This window comes from Lygodium microphyllum, chromosome 21, assembly GCF_053477565.2.
Source record: "Lygodium microphyllum isolate KBCC chromosome 21, Lygodium_microphyllum_v1.1.10, whole genome shotgun sequence".
In the NCBI taxonomy this organism is placed as follows: Eukaryota; Viridiplantae; Streptophyta; class Polypodiopsida; order Schizaeales; family Lygodiaceae; genus Lygodium; species Lygodium microphyllum.
Window position 1 is genome coordinate 132,805,079 of NC_141155.1, and position 19,071 is coordinate 132,824,149.

General features: G+C 38.0%; 1 protein-coding gene across 1 annotated transcript in view; it reads right to left on the bottom strand.

Moving 5' to 3' along the window:
- Positions 1-366: 366 nt before the first annotated feature.
- LOC148018574 (uncharacterized) overlaps positions 367-19,071 on the bottom strand; it is a 164,808-nt gene continuing 146,103 nt past the window's right edge. The window contains exon 7 of the mRNA XM_087661746.1: positions 367-385. Within this exon, the coding sequence (XP_087517872.1) occupies positions 382-385 (4 nt within the window). The 3' untranslated portion in view covers positions 367-381. The remainder of the gene's footprint in view (positions 386-19,071) is intronic.

The window sequence follows — 19,071 nt, forward strand, 5'->3', positions numbered from 1 at the left end:
ATGATTTAGTTGGCAACCTCCTAGATTTGGAGGTAATATTCTGCATTACCTCTACCTTCTTATCCCTTTACACCTCTTTCCTCATTTCCACCAACTTGTTAACTACTACTCATTCTAGGTTGTAACTCATCATCACATATATTGAATTCTAATCCTTAGTTAATGGATTAGTCACATGCACTGAACTTTTCATCACAACCCATAGGAATTGTTTGTCACACATTATTTGACACATAAAAAGTCTTTGGCATATGATTTGAATTTATCATTGAATTGTTTGTCACTTTCCATCTCATAGTCTTCTTGAATTTGGGTCCATTGAACCTTGTTGCAATATTGAGGAGCTAGAGATTGCAAGGGGTTGTTGATAAATTACTTGGATTACCTAGAAGAGCCAAATGTTATGCCAAAATAGACTTGATTACATGAAACAAAGTGACAAGGCCAAGCAAACCTGACCTAGTTGGTGCTCTTGTCTCCTCACCTTAGGAATTTAAATATAGGAATTGCAAAATCATCTTGAAAATAGCTATACTTTCATTATAAGTGAAGAAATACTTGAGTTGTTATAACGATAAATACAAAAGGTAAAGTCAAAGACAATCAAAGCACAAGTGTCAAATTGATTTTATGGTGGATTAATATTTTTTGAGCACTTTTGTGATTATTTTTAGATACCTATAATATTTTTAAATTCTTTATGGTCATCATATTCATGGTTGTATTATTTTGTGAGAGTCCGACTCATTAGTCTGTGCACAATGTATTATCCTCCATAGTTGTATTTGTCACACTTGCATGTATTGTATGGATTATGCATATGAATATGCAATTGCAATATCATAGGCTAGGTACAATTAGGCCAATATGCAAGTATGCAATAAGGAAGAATTGACCTAGATCTCTGTGAGAAATGCGGGATCTAGAGCATGGCAAAGGCGGAAGCTATGGAGGATGGAAGGAGAAGTGTGGACTCATGATGGAAAAGACACTGTTTGTTACACAAGTGAATTAGGTTCCAAGATTGAGACTTGGACTCATAAACACAATCTTGTGTATGTGGACAATGACATTGACACTTCACTGAAAAGAAAAGAGTACTATCATTGCCTTAAGAAAAGGAAGCAAATACAATGCTTTATAGGAAAGTAGGAAACTACAGTAGGCACCATTGTGCATATGGGATAGGTTAGCCTGCATATCCTTGACCCTGAAGCTCCATACAAAGAGGCTATTTGAGTGAGTGTGATTGCTGATTCTCAACACCCCTCCTCAATCACAACTAGAAAGGCACAAAGTGTGTAGAGGCTGTAATGAGAACCACCTGCAAAGTGTGGGCATACCACAAACATGGCAAAACACCAGAGGCTGTTGCAAAAAAGGCTAAGTGTGGGTACCATAAACATGGTGGACATCCAAAGGCTGTAACGGGGGCCTCACAAAGTGTACAGGGACTGTAATGCCAAGTTACATAAGGAGTTTTACAAAGCTTATGGCAGGAAGCATTAGGGCAAGGAAGTACAAGGCTTTTAAAACAGTCTATCAGAGTTATGAGAGTAGAAGGACTGATGAGTCTTGTCCTTCCGATCTTGGTGGTCTTCATCTTCATCTTCATCTTCATCTTTTGGTCCATGGTCTTTTTCTTCTTTTACAGCTGCAAGATAGGCCTTTTGGGACCTCTTCCTAGCATGACAGAACTTTTCAGTATGTCTAGTTCTTTTGCAGAAGTCACAGAGGAGTGGTTCCTTTTTACCTTTGTATCTGTTGTTTACATATAACATTTGTTCATCCTTTGAAGTGCTGGGCTCTTCTTTGCTTTTAAGTTTATTTTCTTCTTCTAACAGTGATGCCTGGATATCAACAAGTTTAGGATTTGGCATGTTGATTAAAGTTGTTGATACATTATTATATTTAGGAGGCAAACTCTTAAGTAGAACACCGATGCAAACATCTTCATCCATTTTAATGTTGATTCCTGCAAGTTGGGTTAGGAGTCCTTCCATGTAATTGAGATGTGTGGCAAGTGATGTGCTGGACTTCATTTCGAGCCTGAAGAACTCAATCAGGAGACCATACTTTGATGATTTAGATTGTGCACCGAACAGGGTGTCAAGTCTTTTCCATGTATCCTATGAGGTCTCACAGTTATCCACATGGTGGATATAACTGTCGTCTAGCTCCGATTTGATTATGGCCTGGGCTTTGTCATCATTCTTTTGCCAAGTAGTTACAAGATCCACGTCCCGAGGTTTCTTCTCTTTGCCATTTGTGATGGCCTAGAGACCCTTTTTCATCAAGATGAGCTTGATGCGGGTTTGCCAGGTGTGAAACCCGACTCCTTTGAATCGAGCATTTGGAGAGTCTTTTCCCATGTTGAGGTTGCAAGATCAGCAGCAAATCAACACCAGAATTCTGAGATTTTATCAGTAGAAGAGCAAAATGCAGTGTGTCAAGAGACACAGTTAGTGACAGTGTGAAAACACATTATGTCAGTGTTGATGTTGAGCTTGATTCTTGATTCTTCTTGTTCGGGATCGTTCGGTCGTTCTTCAATCTTCTTAGGTCCTTCCCCTCCTTGATTTGATGCTGGGTCAATGGATTAGAGTGACAGAGGCTTGGGTTGAGTGTCAGGAGAAAGAAAAACTGAGGAAAAAAAAGCTTGAGAAATTTTGGCTATGGTGAAATTAGGGTTTCTAAGATAGGGGCCTGGTTTTTTCAACATTGCAGGAGCTATACTTGATCATTTTCAAAAATTTTTACATGCCTAGGAAGCTAAATTCATGGGCTATCAAAGCCCCATGATAATCGTCAAGATCGTGGACAGCATGGCGCGCGCAGGCAGCTCGAACAGATTCAGCGCAATTCAGGACAACGATGACAAATTTGTGCAATGCCGGGGTTAGGGCGCAGCAATCTAGTCGATTTTCGTGCCAAGATGAAGCGCCTTGAGTAGAGGAACAACTCCCTAGAAGAAATCAAGAGCTGAAGTGGCCTGGTTGAGAAGTTATTGAAGCTCCAAGTGAGGTAGGTCCTGTCTGGCTATGACAGACACAGAGCAGAGATTGAGAATTTTCACAATGCTGAGCTCTAGATGGTCAAATGTCCTGGATTGATGTGATATAGGGAAGCTTTGTGAGTTGGGGAATACTTTTCCAGAAGGAAGCTCCAAGAGATTTGACCTGTGGAGTGAGATATAAGCAGCTCAATCTGACAGGGTGCTGCTGGCTATGGCTGCCATGGAAGCTTCAGTGAGAGTAGAGTTGGGAGATGAAGTCATGAGCTGACATTGAGCTAGATTGAGGTTGAGAGGAATCAAGAGAGGCTGGAGAAGCAATGCCATGCCCAACTGGGCTCTGATACCATGTGAGAAATGCGGGATCTAGAGCATGGCAAAGGCAGAAGGTATGGAGGATGGAAGGAGAAGTGTGGACTCATGATGGAAAAGACACTGTTTGTTACACAAGTGAATTAGGTTCCAAGATTGAGACTTGGACTCATAAACACAATCTTATGTATGTGGACAATGACATTGACACTTCACTGAAAAGAAAAGAGTACTATCATTGCCTTAAGAAAAGGAAGCAAGTACAATGCTTTATAGGAAAGTAGGAAACTACAGTAGGCACCATTGTGCATATGGGATAGGTTAGCCTGCATATCCTTGACCCTGAAGCTCCATATAAAGAGGCTGTTTGAGTGAGTGTGATTGCTGATTCTCAACAATCTCACAGAGTGGGTAGAACACCTACTAAGAGAGGGTGCTTCTAGTTCATAGTTATGGAAACTCTAAAACACAAAAGGGTCAAAATGAAAATGGGGCACCACCCTTGAGAAGTAACCTAACCCTAACCCTAAACTTGGTCTATATAAGGGTGGGAGGTCTCAATTATTGAATTTACCCTTTTGATGCATCCATGCTACATAAGCTCTATCAGTGCAATCTATTTTGTTGTGCATCATAACCTTGACTACGACTACTAGCTTGGCCTCTGCGCCAGGATCTCTACCTCTGCTAGTAGAGTAAAATACTTGTTTGGAATTGTTCTTACTTTGAGAAGAAGATGAATCTAAGTCAAGGTTCTTCTCCTTAAGTATCAATATAGAAATCAAGTCTACAAAATTAGAGATATTATCCCTCATATTCATAGATGATCTGAAACCCTTGTATTCATCTCCAAGTTCATCTAAGCATGCACACACAATATCATCATTATCAACTACCACTCTGATAGATCCAAGAGTTTCCACAATACTCTTGATCTTCAAGGTATAATAATTAATGGATAGGTTTCCTCTTTTCACTTGGTTTAGCTTTGACTTGAGCTACAACTTTTTGGCCTTTGTATTTACTTCGAACAATCTTGCTAAATTCTTCCATGCAATAGCAAGGGTCTCAAATTCCTACAAATAGTTCATCCTGCTATCTGTAATAGTGACAAATAGCCAATATATGACTTTACTCTAAGTTTGCTCCCAATCTTTCTTAGTCTTTAACTATTTTGCAATAGCATTTCGTGCAGGAACTTTAGGTGCTATTGTCATGTCTCCTTCAATGTAATTCAAGCACCTTTGCCCTTCAAGAATTTTGTCATCCTGAACTTCCATGTAAGATAATTATCTTATCATCTTCTTACTAACAATCTAGTTGAAGTTGTTAGACATTTTGAAAAAATGGGAAACCTTGCCAAAACGTGTAATCTACAAGCAAGTTGATATTAGGTGCATCACAACTAAATACATAGTCTTTTTCACTGACTGCATAATGGTAACTACAATTTGCAATCTATATGCAAATTCCTTTTGTGTTTTCAACCCATCAAACACATGAAACCGTACAAATTCAAAATATGTAGCATGTGCACTGTAAATGACAGACACAATTGAAACTGTAGTATACCCAGAAACTAATGCTTGGACCACTCCTAGGTCCAGAATGGAGGTTGAAATGACCTCAAATGCCAAAAATTGCAATGGGAAAGTCCTAAAGGATGCATCTACAATATATATACCATTCTTCTTGCTCATCAAGTTTCTCTACAATCAGAGACTACAGCCTTGGCAAAGCCTTAAGAGCCTCCGGCAGCTATAACCTGAGGCAAATTGAGCAAGGTGGAAGACCTTCTTACTCATCGCTTGCTTGCTTGCTTTCTGCTCCAATGCCTTCACCTTAGCCTTCAAACGAGCTCCGTGCAGCTGTGGGATGGCTTTGATACCATGACAATAGACAAGAGGGGAGATAGGTGAAGAGACCAAGAGCGCACACACACACAAAAGCAATGGGCTGAAATCTTCTTCTTCTTCTTCTTTCTTCTTCTTCCACACAAATCCCACTAAGAAAGGAAGAGGTGGCACAATGAATGTGCCATAATCAAGGATGGACTATGTGGGTGTAGTCCAACTCTAGAATTATTGGCATATCCTCATGCCGGTCACCTAACACGCCAGTGAATAATATCATGCCACATCACCAAGGCACGTAGTGGATGCTAGCTCATGTAGAGCTTAACATCTCAACAGTGCATACAAAATATAGACAAATAAAACTAAGCAAAGACATGAGTGAGTTAAAAGGGAAATAAGTCACGTTTAATAGAGGGAGGGGGGATACCTTGCATTTACACTAAGCTACCTCCCAAACTTAATCAAGATTGAGTAGTGAATGCTTTGAATTAATGGAAAGAATCACTCAAAAATTGAGGATCACTCAAAGGGTTCATAATGCAAGGCACCATCAAGGATTTTCAAAACTCATGTTAATTTGTTGAGAATTATGGATCACTTATAAAATCATAGTGTATTGGGGGTGAAGGGAAGGTAATATAATAGAACAATGAAATATATTGAGAATCTTACTGAGGTGTCACTCATTGATTTGCTAAAAAGTGTCACATTATTAGCTTACAAGTGTGCCATTACCTTGAGAAACCTCCCAAAATTGTACTTATTAAATTGCATACAAGATGGAACATCTCCAAAAGGTGCCCAAAAACTACAAAATGGGAAACCTACCCCCCCTCCCCCCCTTTCCCAAAAAACAAAACTTTTACATTAGGTGCTCTATAGTTGGCCCCTTCTATAGTGCAGGATACATAATATTCTATGGAAGGACATGTTAATGAACCTAGTATCTAGCATTTACATTGGTCTTCTTAGTTAAAGAGCCAGCTACATGGGGGGAATTCAACAACCCCTCCCCTTTCAAATAAAAAATATAAACTAAACTCTAGTCTTCTTCTTCTTTTTCTTATTTAGCAACACATTACAAAGTGATGGATGATAGGAAGAACAAGAGCAAAGTGAACATAGCATGATTTGCCATGGCTCTTTATTAAAGGTTTGCATCTATTTCTTCATCTTCAATAGGAGAGCACAATATGATGGGTGGAAAAAAGTGGAAGAGCAGAGATAGGAAGATTGGCCATGGCAAATTAGGTCCACTTATTTCTACTCATCGATTCTTTCTATGTCATAATAGGATGGGTTTACATGTCTACTCCACTTTTAGAAACAATTTTTGGATAGAACCATAGTTCCATGAGTGTTTTTTCAAAAAATAGTATACGGAAAAACTAGGAACTTCCTCATGTGCCTGAAGGGGTTCCTAGTTTTCCCAAAAAACCTCAGAACCCCCCCCCCCCCCCCCCCCCCCCCCCCCGAGAATAGGTTTGAGAATCACTCAAAAGGTTTAGGGGTCAGGATACCATCGAGGATTTCTTGAACTCATGCAAATTACATTTGGTCTCTCTCTCTCTCTCTCTCTCTCTCTCTCTCTCTCTCTCTCTCTCTCTCTCTCTCTCTCTCTCTCTCTCTCTCTCTCTCTCTCTCTCTCTCTCTCGTAGTGCCATTATTGTCCGTGTACTATCTTGCTCTCCCTTTATCACACTTGCTCTCATGCTCAATCGGTCTCTTGCTCTCGATTGCACATGCTCTCTCGTCCTCTCTCACTTCACCCTTGCTCCTGCTTCTCCACCTTTTTGCTCTTATCCTTCAAGCTTCCATAAGTACCAATGACTTTCACATTAAGCATAGGCAACACTCTACTAATCATCTTTATTTGCTTTATCCATCTACGCATGCTTAATTAATGTATTTCATGCCTGCATTGCCATTAACATGGGAAATATTCTACTAAATATGGTTATACTTGCTTTATGTTTACACATGTGTTGAGTTGATGCATATCATGATTAGGCTAATATATGATAAATGGTAGTTCAAGGAGTCCACCTCGCCATGATGGACATCACATGTTCACTACACAAGGTGCCATCCCACAATGCAATAAGTATGGGATATTTTTAACTTCATGCACCATTAGACTAGTGGTAATTGTTCAAACACTCCATTATTTTGTAATATCTCATCACTCAAATCAATGGTACTCTTCTAAAACCCCTCATATTTCTTTGTAATGACCCTAGTGTGGGTAAATGTCAAATGGGTCACTACCAAGTGAGAGAGGCTTCTCTGAAGTGGAGATCCCTCATATTGATTGATGGTGACCCTTGTGTTGGGTAAACCTTGTAGGAGTGATTGCCAAACAAGAAGCACTACACCCAAAAGTAGAGAGACCTCACATTTTTGGGCGGTGATATTAATGTGGAGTAAACCCCAAATGGCACAAGTGAGAGTCCTAGAAGTGGAAACCCCTTATATTGCTTATGGTGACCCTTGTGTGGAGTAAATTTCAAAAGGGTCATTGTTAAGTGAGAGAGGCCCCTCTCCTAGTAGTGGAAAGTCCTCATATTGCTCGATAGTGACCTTAGTTTGGGGTACATCCTCAAAATGGGTCATTGTCAACAAGTAAGGAGAGGCCCTCCCAAAAGTGGAGATCTCTTGTATCACTAGGTAGCCACTCTTATGGTTTAAGCGATTTATTTGCCTTAGAGAAAATTTTTATTAACCACTTTTTGTCTCTATTGGGAACACCAAATAACACGAATGTCATGCTTGAGTTTGAGGATGATGTGGAAGAGATGCTTATCGAAAAGCTCTTTATATTTCTCTACTATGCTCATGCTCATAACTATGCTCTTGAGTTCTCCATCATATTCAATGCACTATTCCCTATTGAGAAAGATTTTGTTGCTGTAGGAATGTGTTACCTGAGCCCATGGAGGAATATACAAGAATTACTCCAAGTAACACAATCACCATAGAGGCAAATTAACATGTCATATAGACAACTTTGTATGTAACAAAGTCATGAAGACAAAATTAAGTCATGCATGGGAGAAAATACTTAGCAATTCATAAAAAGACAACGATAATTGCCCAGTACACTCAAAGAACTATCATCTACTATAATCATATTTTTCTTTTCTTTGTTATCTGCATATTCTTATAGATAAGGATGACCCAGAGTCTTCACAAGGATTGCATATTGAGGACTAGATAGCTTGTCATTACTATCAAAGAGGTTGAAGAGCCAAAAGTGATGATACACTTTGGTGCAAAAAAGGAGAGAGAGGAGGCTGCTATGCAAAGGTTTGAGAAAACTTTGGCTACTCTCCTTAACAGGATAGAGAATGTGCAACCAATTGATGAATGTGAAGAAGAAAGCTTGTTTGTCTCATGTGCTTGCACATCTTTACAATGTCGAATGTGTTAGACTGCGTGTTGCTTGGCTGATATAGTAAGCTTGTTAAACATATGTAAGGATTACAATCTTGTTGCCTTAGCCTAGTTTAGTGAGACAAACTTGGTAGAGGATAGGGTAGATCCTTATTCTTTGTCAACCATAGCTTTTGGTTTTCTCTTCTAAGAATGTGACATTGCAATCAAATCCAAGTTTATGACAATGGTTTTGTTAAGTGGGTAGGAGGCTCAATGACATCAAAATTATATCTTGCGATCTATTACCACTTAGCAGATATTGTCTAGGTTTCGGATTATTGGAATGTTATAAGGCTTTCATCTATGACTACCACTATATATACATACATGCAAAACCTATATCTTGCGATCTATTACCACTTAAAGGTACTATCTAGGTTTCACATTATTGACATGTTATGAGGCTTTCATATGTGGTTATAAATAATAATTTTTCATAATGAGTATTATCTACACAAAATGAGGCTCCCCATGTTTGTACTCAAGGTTCTCACTAGGTTTTGTGGAGGCTATGCTCTTCTAGTAAATGCAGATAAAATAATTATCATCGAAAAGTGATTTGCATTGCAAGTGTTTGGCCTTGTATATGGACACCAAGCTTTAAGGGCCTCTTACTACTTATCATGCTATTTATGCTATTGCAAGAGGGATCAAGGAATTGGGAAACCTACATCCTTAACAAAAAAGGTAATGTTTGCAATGGAGCAAATGCATCATTCTTATAGAGGCATTGTCTCCAAGAATGCCAACTTCACTTATAGAGCTACCAACCTTGAAGAACAAGGGTGTTGAAGAGGATGAAATACTAGAAAAGAAGATGAAACAATCCTCGTTAAACCCACATAGCCAAGAATAAAGCTTTGTCTACTTTTCGAGCCCCATTTTTGGCCTTATCTCTCCCTAAAGACAAGCCAATGTTAAAACCTTTCATTTGCACATGATTTATTTTATATTTCTTATCTCTTTTGTTTCGATTGTTATAATATAAGAGCTATGTTTGAGTGTTGGCACATCCTATTTGCCTCTTTTGACATTGTTCTATACCAAATTAATACGTAAAACCACTTGAAAACTTCAAGTAGGTTGTCTACCTTTTGTGCATCACCATAATGTCTTCTATAATTGAAGTATTTGGTCCTTGCTTATTAATGTGACTTCTCCATCCCTTGGATGGGATAAATCTAGAAACTCCTATATTGCCTCACAAACCAAGGACTATGATTATAAACAATATGCTATGTATGAGAAAAGAGATAAATTTCATCAAAAGTCAAATGGTAAGTTGAAAGGTGTAGAAACCAATTGTGAAACTTACTTACCATTCAATGTGTAAAATTGTTAGCTCCCCAAGCATCCTTCATGAAGTTTTTGAATTTTTTGGGCACCATCTTAAAGGCTAGGAGATCCTCCTTGGATCAATACATTTTGTTACAATACTTTCAATGTATTCAATGTCTCTCAGAATAGTCTTCTTATTCCTTACTCTTCCATCATCTCCATGATCATTGATTGCATTGTGTAGTGCTTTCCATTGGTTGTATTGGATAATAGAAGAACCTTTTGTGGAGTTTACTTTTCCAAGCTTACCATGGAAACCCAATAACCTTTTGGCCTTAATTACACCTATTAAGGATTTCTTAGCAGTATTATTCTCCCTTTTTGACCTTTGACGATCTTGCAACATTGCACCTATTGAGAGTTTCTTAATAAAATTATTCTCACTTTTTGATCTTTGAGGATCTTGAAAGATTAATGTTTGATAAGACCTTTCTAATAGCCTTGATCGCATTATCCCTAGGCTAATTGGGGTTGTAATTTGGAGATAAATCCTATGTAAAGATGCACAACTTTCTCAATAATTCTACACAAGGCATGCAATGTGCACATATGAATATGTGATAGATGAATACCTAGAATGGCTTGGAAGTTTTCATCTTTGATGTAGCTATTAGACAACCTATTCCAAAACTAATAGCATTATACTTGTCAGCCATAGGGCCATGGTGTAAATGTAAGGACTCTTAGCATTAACATCTTTTGACACATTTTACATGCACTTGTACTATCTTCATATCCATAGCCATGTGCCACTCCACTTTATATTGTTTGAATCCTTTAATGCTTAGTTCTTTTCTTGCTTGTTGATCCATTATCAGTTCAAGTATAGAAGTTCATTGAAATGCTTAGTGCAACATATCAAAATCTTTAAAGTCAACCTAAATTGCTCCCAACCATTAGACGTCTTTCTCTCATTGCACATTGAAGTGTATTGAGCCCTCTATTGCCTTCATTCCCCTCAATACCTAGCAAAAGATCCTTATTTATTAAGTGATTGAAACTCTCCTCATTTTCTTATCCTTCATAATCTCAAATTTATCAATCATGATAATAAAAATGGTAATCACATTTTCCATGGTATACTCTAGCCTATAAAACTTGATCATAGTTCTTTGTAAAGTCCTTAGGTCAAAGAATGTTGTTCAAGTTGTCATCCTTTAGTTCTCTTCTTTCTAAGATAGCTACCTATGATGTGAAAGGGCTCACTAAGGATTTCCATGAATCTCTTGTTGATGCTATATCTTATTTGTTGATTCAAAGATGGCTTTGATAGTATTAAGGACCCCTTGACCCTTTTCTTTTTCTTACATGACTTTGAAGAGTTGAGCGTAACTTTGTTTGTTGATCTCCACTTTGTCTAGGGTGCTCTCCTCTAATTGATTCTTGATTGTATCTTTTCCTGATGTAGCCCCATTGGTTCTTTCACTTTAAAAAGTTTGAATGGCCTACCAAATCTTGTATATAAGCTAGAAGCCCTTGATGGCCATATCCAACAAACCTCAGAAAAGGGAATAATTAGAGAATGGAGGGGTGTTTCTTGTTATAGGATCAATAGGATACAACGTGCCATTGATCCATAAACCAATATTCTTTCTACCCTCTAACCTCAGTTCTCCCATTGCACTTATTGTATTTACAATATCCTTGCTTCTTTTACAAATAGGTTCATACTCATCTTCCAAATAAATATGGAGATGTTATAGAAGTCTTTTACAATGATTCAGAGTTATTAAGAAATGATTGGATACATGCTTGTAATAGAATTACTAAGAATTGATCAATGATTGTAATAAGGTTCAAAATCCACCAAAAAAAGATTTTGAAATCAAGAGAAAAGAATTTCAGTGAGGCATTGAAGGTGATAATTACGTGTGATGCTATCTTCATCAATTTAGAAGGGAAGATTTTGAGAAATGGTGAGAAATTGAAGTCGACAATTGCATACAACGCTTTGTCATTAATCGATAACATATACATCGAGTATAAGGGTTAAACATTCCCTTAATTTTGATTTTATTTTCCTAGAATGCCTTTTAGAAATTGTATTGCATGTGTGCCTGCATGCACACATGCACACGCACGCACACACAGGGGGGAGAGAGAGAGAGAGAGAGAGAGAGAGAGAGAGAGAGAGAGAGAGAGAGAGAGAGAGAGAGAGAGAGAGAGAGAGAGAGAGAGAGAGAGAGTCTCTCTAATAGGGCCAAAAAGTAACCTCAAAAATTTCCTAATGCCTCCTAGAAGACCATCATGCATAACTCAGCTGTCTTGATGGATTGTTTATACATCTTAGTCTCATTGAAGATGACATCATAGCTATGCACAATCTTCTTAGCTTTAGGATCCCAAATATGGATCGTTTATACATCTTAGTCTCATTGAAGATAACATCATAGCTATGCACAATCTTCTTAGCTTTAGGATCCCAAATATGGTACATATCTCATGTGAATTTCCATATCCAAGAAAAATGCATTTCTTGGACCTAAGATCAAGCTTGTTTCACTTGTTCTTAGAGAACATCATGTAAGTTTTATAGCCAAATATTAGTAAGTGATCATAAGAGGGTTTCTTGCTAGATCATATCTCTTCTAAAATCTTGCCATCAAATGGCTTGCTAGGGGACTGATTTTACATGAGATTCATGCAAAGAGTACAAGGTCCTAGATTTTGGCCCTTTGGCCAATTGCAAGGGACCCTTTGCATAGCTTCCAAACATGATCACCATAAATCACATGATAACTACAATCATTGAGTTTTCCAATGCTAATAAAAAATTTGTTCAATTTTAGTACATGATGAACATTGTTAAGTTTAAAAGAGGGACCATTAGTAAATGATAACTGCACATCTTCCACTCCAACACCATAATAGCATTGATGATCCTTTTCATTGTAGTAATAGCATTCCACATATTTCCTTAAGATAATTTACTCCTTGAGTTTTCCTTATCATGGTATTTTCCCCTTGTATTTGACCTCCCTCTAACTATAACTGCACTAGGGCTATTGGAATCTACATTATCCTTCATATTCACCTATTTTGTAGCAAGTTGCTTTCCACAATTGCACTAGTCAATCCATTAGTAACAAGTGTTGAGTTGATGATTGCTCTTTTGAAAGTATCCCAACTTTTATGCAAGGTGACAAGCAAAAACATAGCCTTCACCAAGCCCTGGAATGCAGTATTCTCTACTAACAAACGAGTAAAGTTAGTATTAAGCTCTATGTGAAGGTCAATGAGTTTCTTTAGCTAATACACTTGTGTTGCAACATTTTCCTTCTCCTAGAGGTTGCACACCTTTTTCCTGATTCCATATGCATCATCATTTGTATCCTCTTTTGTAGCAAGTTGCTTTCCACACTTGCACTAGTCAATCCATTAGTAACAAGTGTTGAGTTAATGATTGCAGTTTTGAAAGTATCCCAACTTTTATGCAAGGTGACAACCAAAAACATAGCCTTCACCAAACTTTGGAATGCAATATTCTATACTACCAAATAAGTAAAGTTAGTATTAAGCGCTATGTGAAGGTCAATGAGTTTCTTTAATTAATACACTTGTGTTGCAATGTTTTCCTTCTTCTAGAAGTAGCATAACTTTTTCATGACTCGGTATGCACCATCATCTATATTGTTTATAGTGAAATACACTGACTTAGAGAGAGTAAGCCTAATGCTAGAGCTTGCAAGAAAATCCATTTCATCTTACACATATTGGTTCATGTCCTTAAGCTTTGCAACAATTTAATTGGCTTAATCTACCTCTTTTGTACCAATACATTGTAAATATTCTCTCTCTAATATGAGAAATTTGCCTCATCCAATTTCTCAATGTTAAATAATGCATTTTTTAAAAGTATAAGAAGAAGCCATAATCATGAAAATATGTGCCAAACAACAATAAGAAACCAAGGAATTGGCAACTCCAAGACCAAGAAGACAATATATGGCTATAGTTGAGTGCCACTGCAAAGGCCAAATAATGGCTAATGCAACAGAAAATCAACCCAAATTTGATGCCAAAATGATCTTCAAGCACTCCCCAATGCATGCGGTTTTTTTAAATTTCTTTTTGAAATTCTTTAGCTTATTTTCATACATAAAACAACCCTCTAAACAATTGCATATGAATAGCATTTTATTTTTCCAATGTAATCACTTTAATGACTACAGTATGAACATAAATACATTGAACCAATTCTTCAAAATAACTAGTTTAGGGCTCTGAACATTGTGAAAGTGAATGGGACTCAAGGTAGCCAAAGGGTTTAGATATTGTATGAAGTATAAGGCTTAAAGAAGGGTGCCAAATTTAATGGATGGAATGAATTAGACCAAGTTATCACTATGTTTTTAATGTGAATGAATCAAACTAATACATCCTCTTGCTGGTCACAATTAATTTTGGAGCCTCCAAGTTTTTAATCAAGCCATAATAAGCAATCAACTCTAATTTCTTCTCTACTTATCGTTAAGAATAAGAAGTAGGTTCCTTGATTGAAACCTTGCCCTAAGCTTAAGCAAGTCCCCCTGCTAAATCTAGCAAGGAGGACCCACACTTATCAACACAAACTCACCTCCTTCCTTTGAAAGACAAGTTGCCCTTGTGCTTAAGCAGCACCCATGATTGCATTACATTGAGTACATGAACCAAGACCTCTTCCCAACAATCCAAAACTAGATTGAACTACCTTGAATCTAGTCACATTAGATAAAACAAATGTTTTCGAATCATACTATGAAAACCCCCAAACTAAGCCTCAATGATGTCTACCTTAATGGAGATACCTATTTGACTTAAATGGAGAGCTTGGGTGTGGGATGCGTACTTCTTTCAAATCTAGATAATAAGTACATATCTTGAGATAAAGCTCAAATCCTCAACCTCATGACGAATCTTGACTCCTAATGCTCCTCTCTCCAAACATAACCTTCCATTGACATTGCTAGATACTAGTTGGGGGGAAGTGATGGTGGGAAGTGGAATCAATGTAATGAGAGAGAAAGAGGGTGAGAAAGAGAGGAAGCATACAAGAAGATTTTGGTGGTTACTCATCTACCCTTATTCTTTATTATCTTCAGTTGTATATGACTATATAGTGTATACTTGTAAAAGGGGTGATCGCTCTGTCTCTCGAGTCTTAGATGATCATCCATTAGTTTTGGTATTGTTTCTATGGGCACCATGATTCAAATAATACTTTCAATATTTATTGTTTGTTGTGATGTTCCTTTAACTATTCTAGGCAATCTCATTGGATATTTGGCTTGCATGAGGGCATCTTCAAGAATTTAGGCCTCATCATCTCTAAATGAGAGTCTAGATGATTCAGACCTTGGTAGAACCTTGCAATTTGCTAAGTTGTCGTTATTGGTGGTGCATACTTGTGGAGGCTCACAAAGTTTGAGTAGTAATCTTCCAAGGTCAAGTTTAGGTGATGATTGATGCAAAACTTGTTCATCTTAATGGATTCAAAGGATGGGGGCAAGTATCACCCTTTCACAACTTGCTTGGTTTGCTGCCAATAAGTATGGAAAGCTTTGTTTACCCCATGATATTGGCACCATTGTTTCCACTATAGCTTAGCCTCATTGACAAGATGATGGTAGTCTTGCATAGATTTGTGGCTATGGTTCTAGCAACACCAAATTAATCTCCATGTATTCAATTTCGTATTTTGCATCCTATTCCACCTTGCATCCTTGTTTCTTAAACTATAGCCGTGAGGTTTGCTTTAGGCGGAATTTCTTTTCTTGGAGCTCTTTATAGATATTATTAGTTCTCAAGCCTTGATGATTTTGGTTGACACACAAGTCAATACTTTAGAATTTAGTTGCTTAAGATTTTTTAACTTTCCTCTCTTATGCAGGTGTAGTAGTGGCAAAATGATAAGATTTTTATTACATCAAAAGAGGATTGGTATCCAAATACAATAGAGTTCAAATCATGAACTTTGTGTAATGAGACTAGTACAAAACTAAGAGCTCTTTCCATTTTTTGTAAGGCTCTATAAGCTATATGCAAGGGAGGGTATCCCTTGATGGCATATCCATTTTGAGGATGTCTTTTGTGTACCGCAATATAGTTAGGAAGTAAGTGCTAGCTCTCTTCAAGAATGTTCACAACAACAAAGAGGAAAAAGCAATGGGTGGACAAGGCCAAAGACTAAAAAAAGTGTTATAATAAGGACTAGGATACCGAGAGAGATGTAGCTATACCTTTGGATTTTCAAGTATACATTAAAAAAAGGGTGCATATGAAGACCATACGTGACTAAGATACTCCAAACGCAAGAAGCAACAAAGAAGAAACTCTAGGAATAAAAAGCAACAACCACTAAAATCAATGGTGATAAAAGGAAAGGTCTAAATATGACATAGAGGCACACCCACACTGATTGCACTTAGGCAGCAAGAATTGAAGCTTGAAGGTGTCATGCCCTTTGAGATAAATTGAGGAATTGAATTTAATGTCTAGGACGCCTGAATAATTATTGTAATATCATTTTCAAATGTCAAGTTCACTCCCATGCAAGTTGTAAAAATAAAGTTGTATGCATAAAAAAGCGCCATGCATGTGTGTATGCTAGTAAAATTGGAACTAGATGCACTAGGTAGGGCTAATGATCCTATGATTATATTTAATCAAGTGCTCAATTGTAGGTGTCCAACATGGCCCTATCCATGTGGAAAGAGTTAAGCTCATATTTAAGGTGGAAAATTAATCAAATAGATCATTCTTGTGGTTGTAAATCAAACATGGCCTATCTTTCCTCTACTTTGTTAGATATGCTCAATGCCCCACCCTCATAAGGTGCCACCAATGATCCATGGTGCTCAAAGTTGTAAGGCCCCCATTATGATGAGAAGAAGCCATATGTGAGCCTAGATATTGGTTGAGTCCTGGCTTGTATGTCATATGAGGTCTATGTGACCGAATGGCAAAAAGGTGACCCTTGTGGGTCTAATCTTTGGGTTAGATGGAGTAGTGAAGCTGATAACAACTCAAGGCACATTGCATCGAGTTGCAAGGTAAGGGAGTATCAGGGGCCCTAGCCAACGGTAAAGGGAATATTCCAAGAATATTCCCCAGCCAACTAGTGGAGGTGCACATGGAAGGTCAATAGACACATGTGCATATGGAAGGTCAACAAACACATGGACACATGGAAGGTCAACAGACACATGTGCATATAGAAGGTTAACAGACACATGGGTACATGGAAGGTCAACAGACACATGTGCACATGGAAGGTCAACAAACACAAGTGCATATGGAAGGTCCTCCTCAATGCAAGAAGAATCTACCACTGACTCATGGGTGTTGGGTAGTGGGGCCTCTTGTCACATGACCAATAAGAAATGTCTATACAATTCTATGCAACCTCTATAAGAATCCATCATTGTGACGGTTGGAAATGATGCAAAATGCCTTGCTGTGGGCACATGTATTATTTCTTTTGTTGCTGCAAATGGTGAAGTAAAAAAGATTTCAAATGTATTGTATGTTCTCGAAATTAGAAGAAATCTATTATTAGTTGTTGCCATAACTGATCTTGGATATGAAGAGAGGTCCACGAAGACATGTGCAAAAATTCTCGACAGTGTTGGCAAAGGAGAAAGAAGGAACAACTTGTATGAGCTAAGTGCTCTTACAACCACTGCTACAGTGGGCACAAATAAGCTTTGGCATGAAAGGTTTGGACACATTAGATTTACAGTGTTGAAGGAGATGCACAAGCAAGGTATGGTTTCTCACCTACTTGTAGTGACTGAATTGAAGGAACCATGTGAAGCTTGTGTGATGGGCAAGCAACAGAGAAAGGCATTTCCATAGGAAAGCAAGAATAGAGCATAGGCTCCTCTAGAGTTGGTGCATGTTGACTTGTGCGGTAAGATGCCTACACAAGCCTTGGGGGGATCTTCTTATTTTATGTTGATTGTCGACGACTATATTAGGAAGATGTGGGTGTACTTCCTTCGTGATAAGGTTCAAGATTTTGGTAAGTTTAAAGAATGGCTAAAACTTGTTGAGAATGAAACAGGGAAAAGCGTGAAGAATTTGGAATAGATGGTGGTGGTGAGTTCAACTCAAAGGAGTTTAAAGACTTTTGCAAGAGCAAAGGGATCAAGTGTCAATTGACAATGCTTCACACACCTCAGTAGAACGGTGTGGAATGCAAGAATTGCACCATTGTGGAGCTGGCAAGATGCATGCTAAAGGACAAGGGATTGTCTAACCATTTTTGGGCTCAAGTTGTTAATACTACAGTCTACATTCTAAATCGGAGCTACACAAAGGCTCTCAAGGAAAAAAACACCTCATGAGGCTTACATTGGTAAGAAACCATCTGTCTCACATTTCAAAAATTTTGGATGTAAATGTTATGCACATGTTCCATATGAGAAGAGAAACAAGTTAAAACCAAAAAGTAGAAAATGTATCTTCTTGGGTTATAGTGATGAGTAGAAGGCTTACAAATTATATGACCAAGAGGCAAAGAAGATCATTGCAAGCCATGATGTGGTGTTCAAGGAGCAACCGCATATAGTCGAGGAGGAGAAGGCAAGTTCTTCCACTTTATCATCAAGTGAAGAAGTAGTCCACTATGAACCTGTCTCGAGAGCTGTCTCTATCCTTAGGGAGGAGGAAAAATCATCTTTAGATGATGAGGAAAAAGTTCACCAACTTGATATCACCCCACCGAAAAAGCCATTGCCGTGTTGGGTGAAGCAGCTCTATGACCACAATAATCCTACGCATACATCTGTTGAGGAGAAGGTAGATAGACCAAGGAGGTCTTAGAGAACAGAGGAGCAAAGGAGGGCTTCTGCTCACATAGACAATATGGTCTTGATGGATGAGATTATGAGAGAAGTAAAGGAGCCAACTGACTTAGAAGAATCACTTGCAGATCCATCATGGAAGGTAGCTATGCAAGCCGAGTATAACATCATAATGAAGAATGACACTTGGGAGCTAGTGGATCGGCCAACAAAGCAAAAAGTTATTGGCACCAAGTGGATATGGAAGGTAAAGTACAAGGCTAATGGTACCTTAGAAAAGTACAAAGCCAGATTGGTTGTATAGGGATTTTCATAGGTTGAAGGGTTTGAT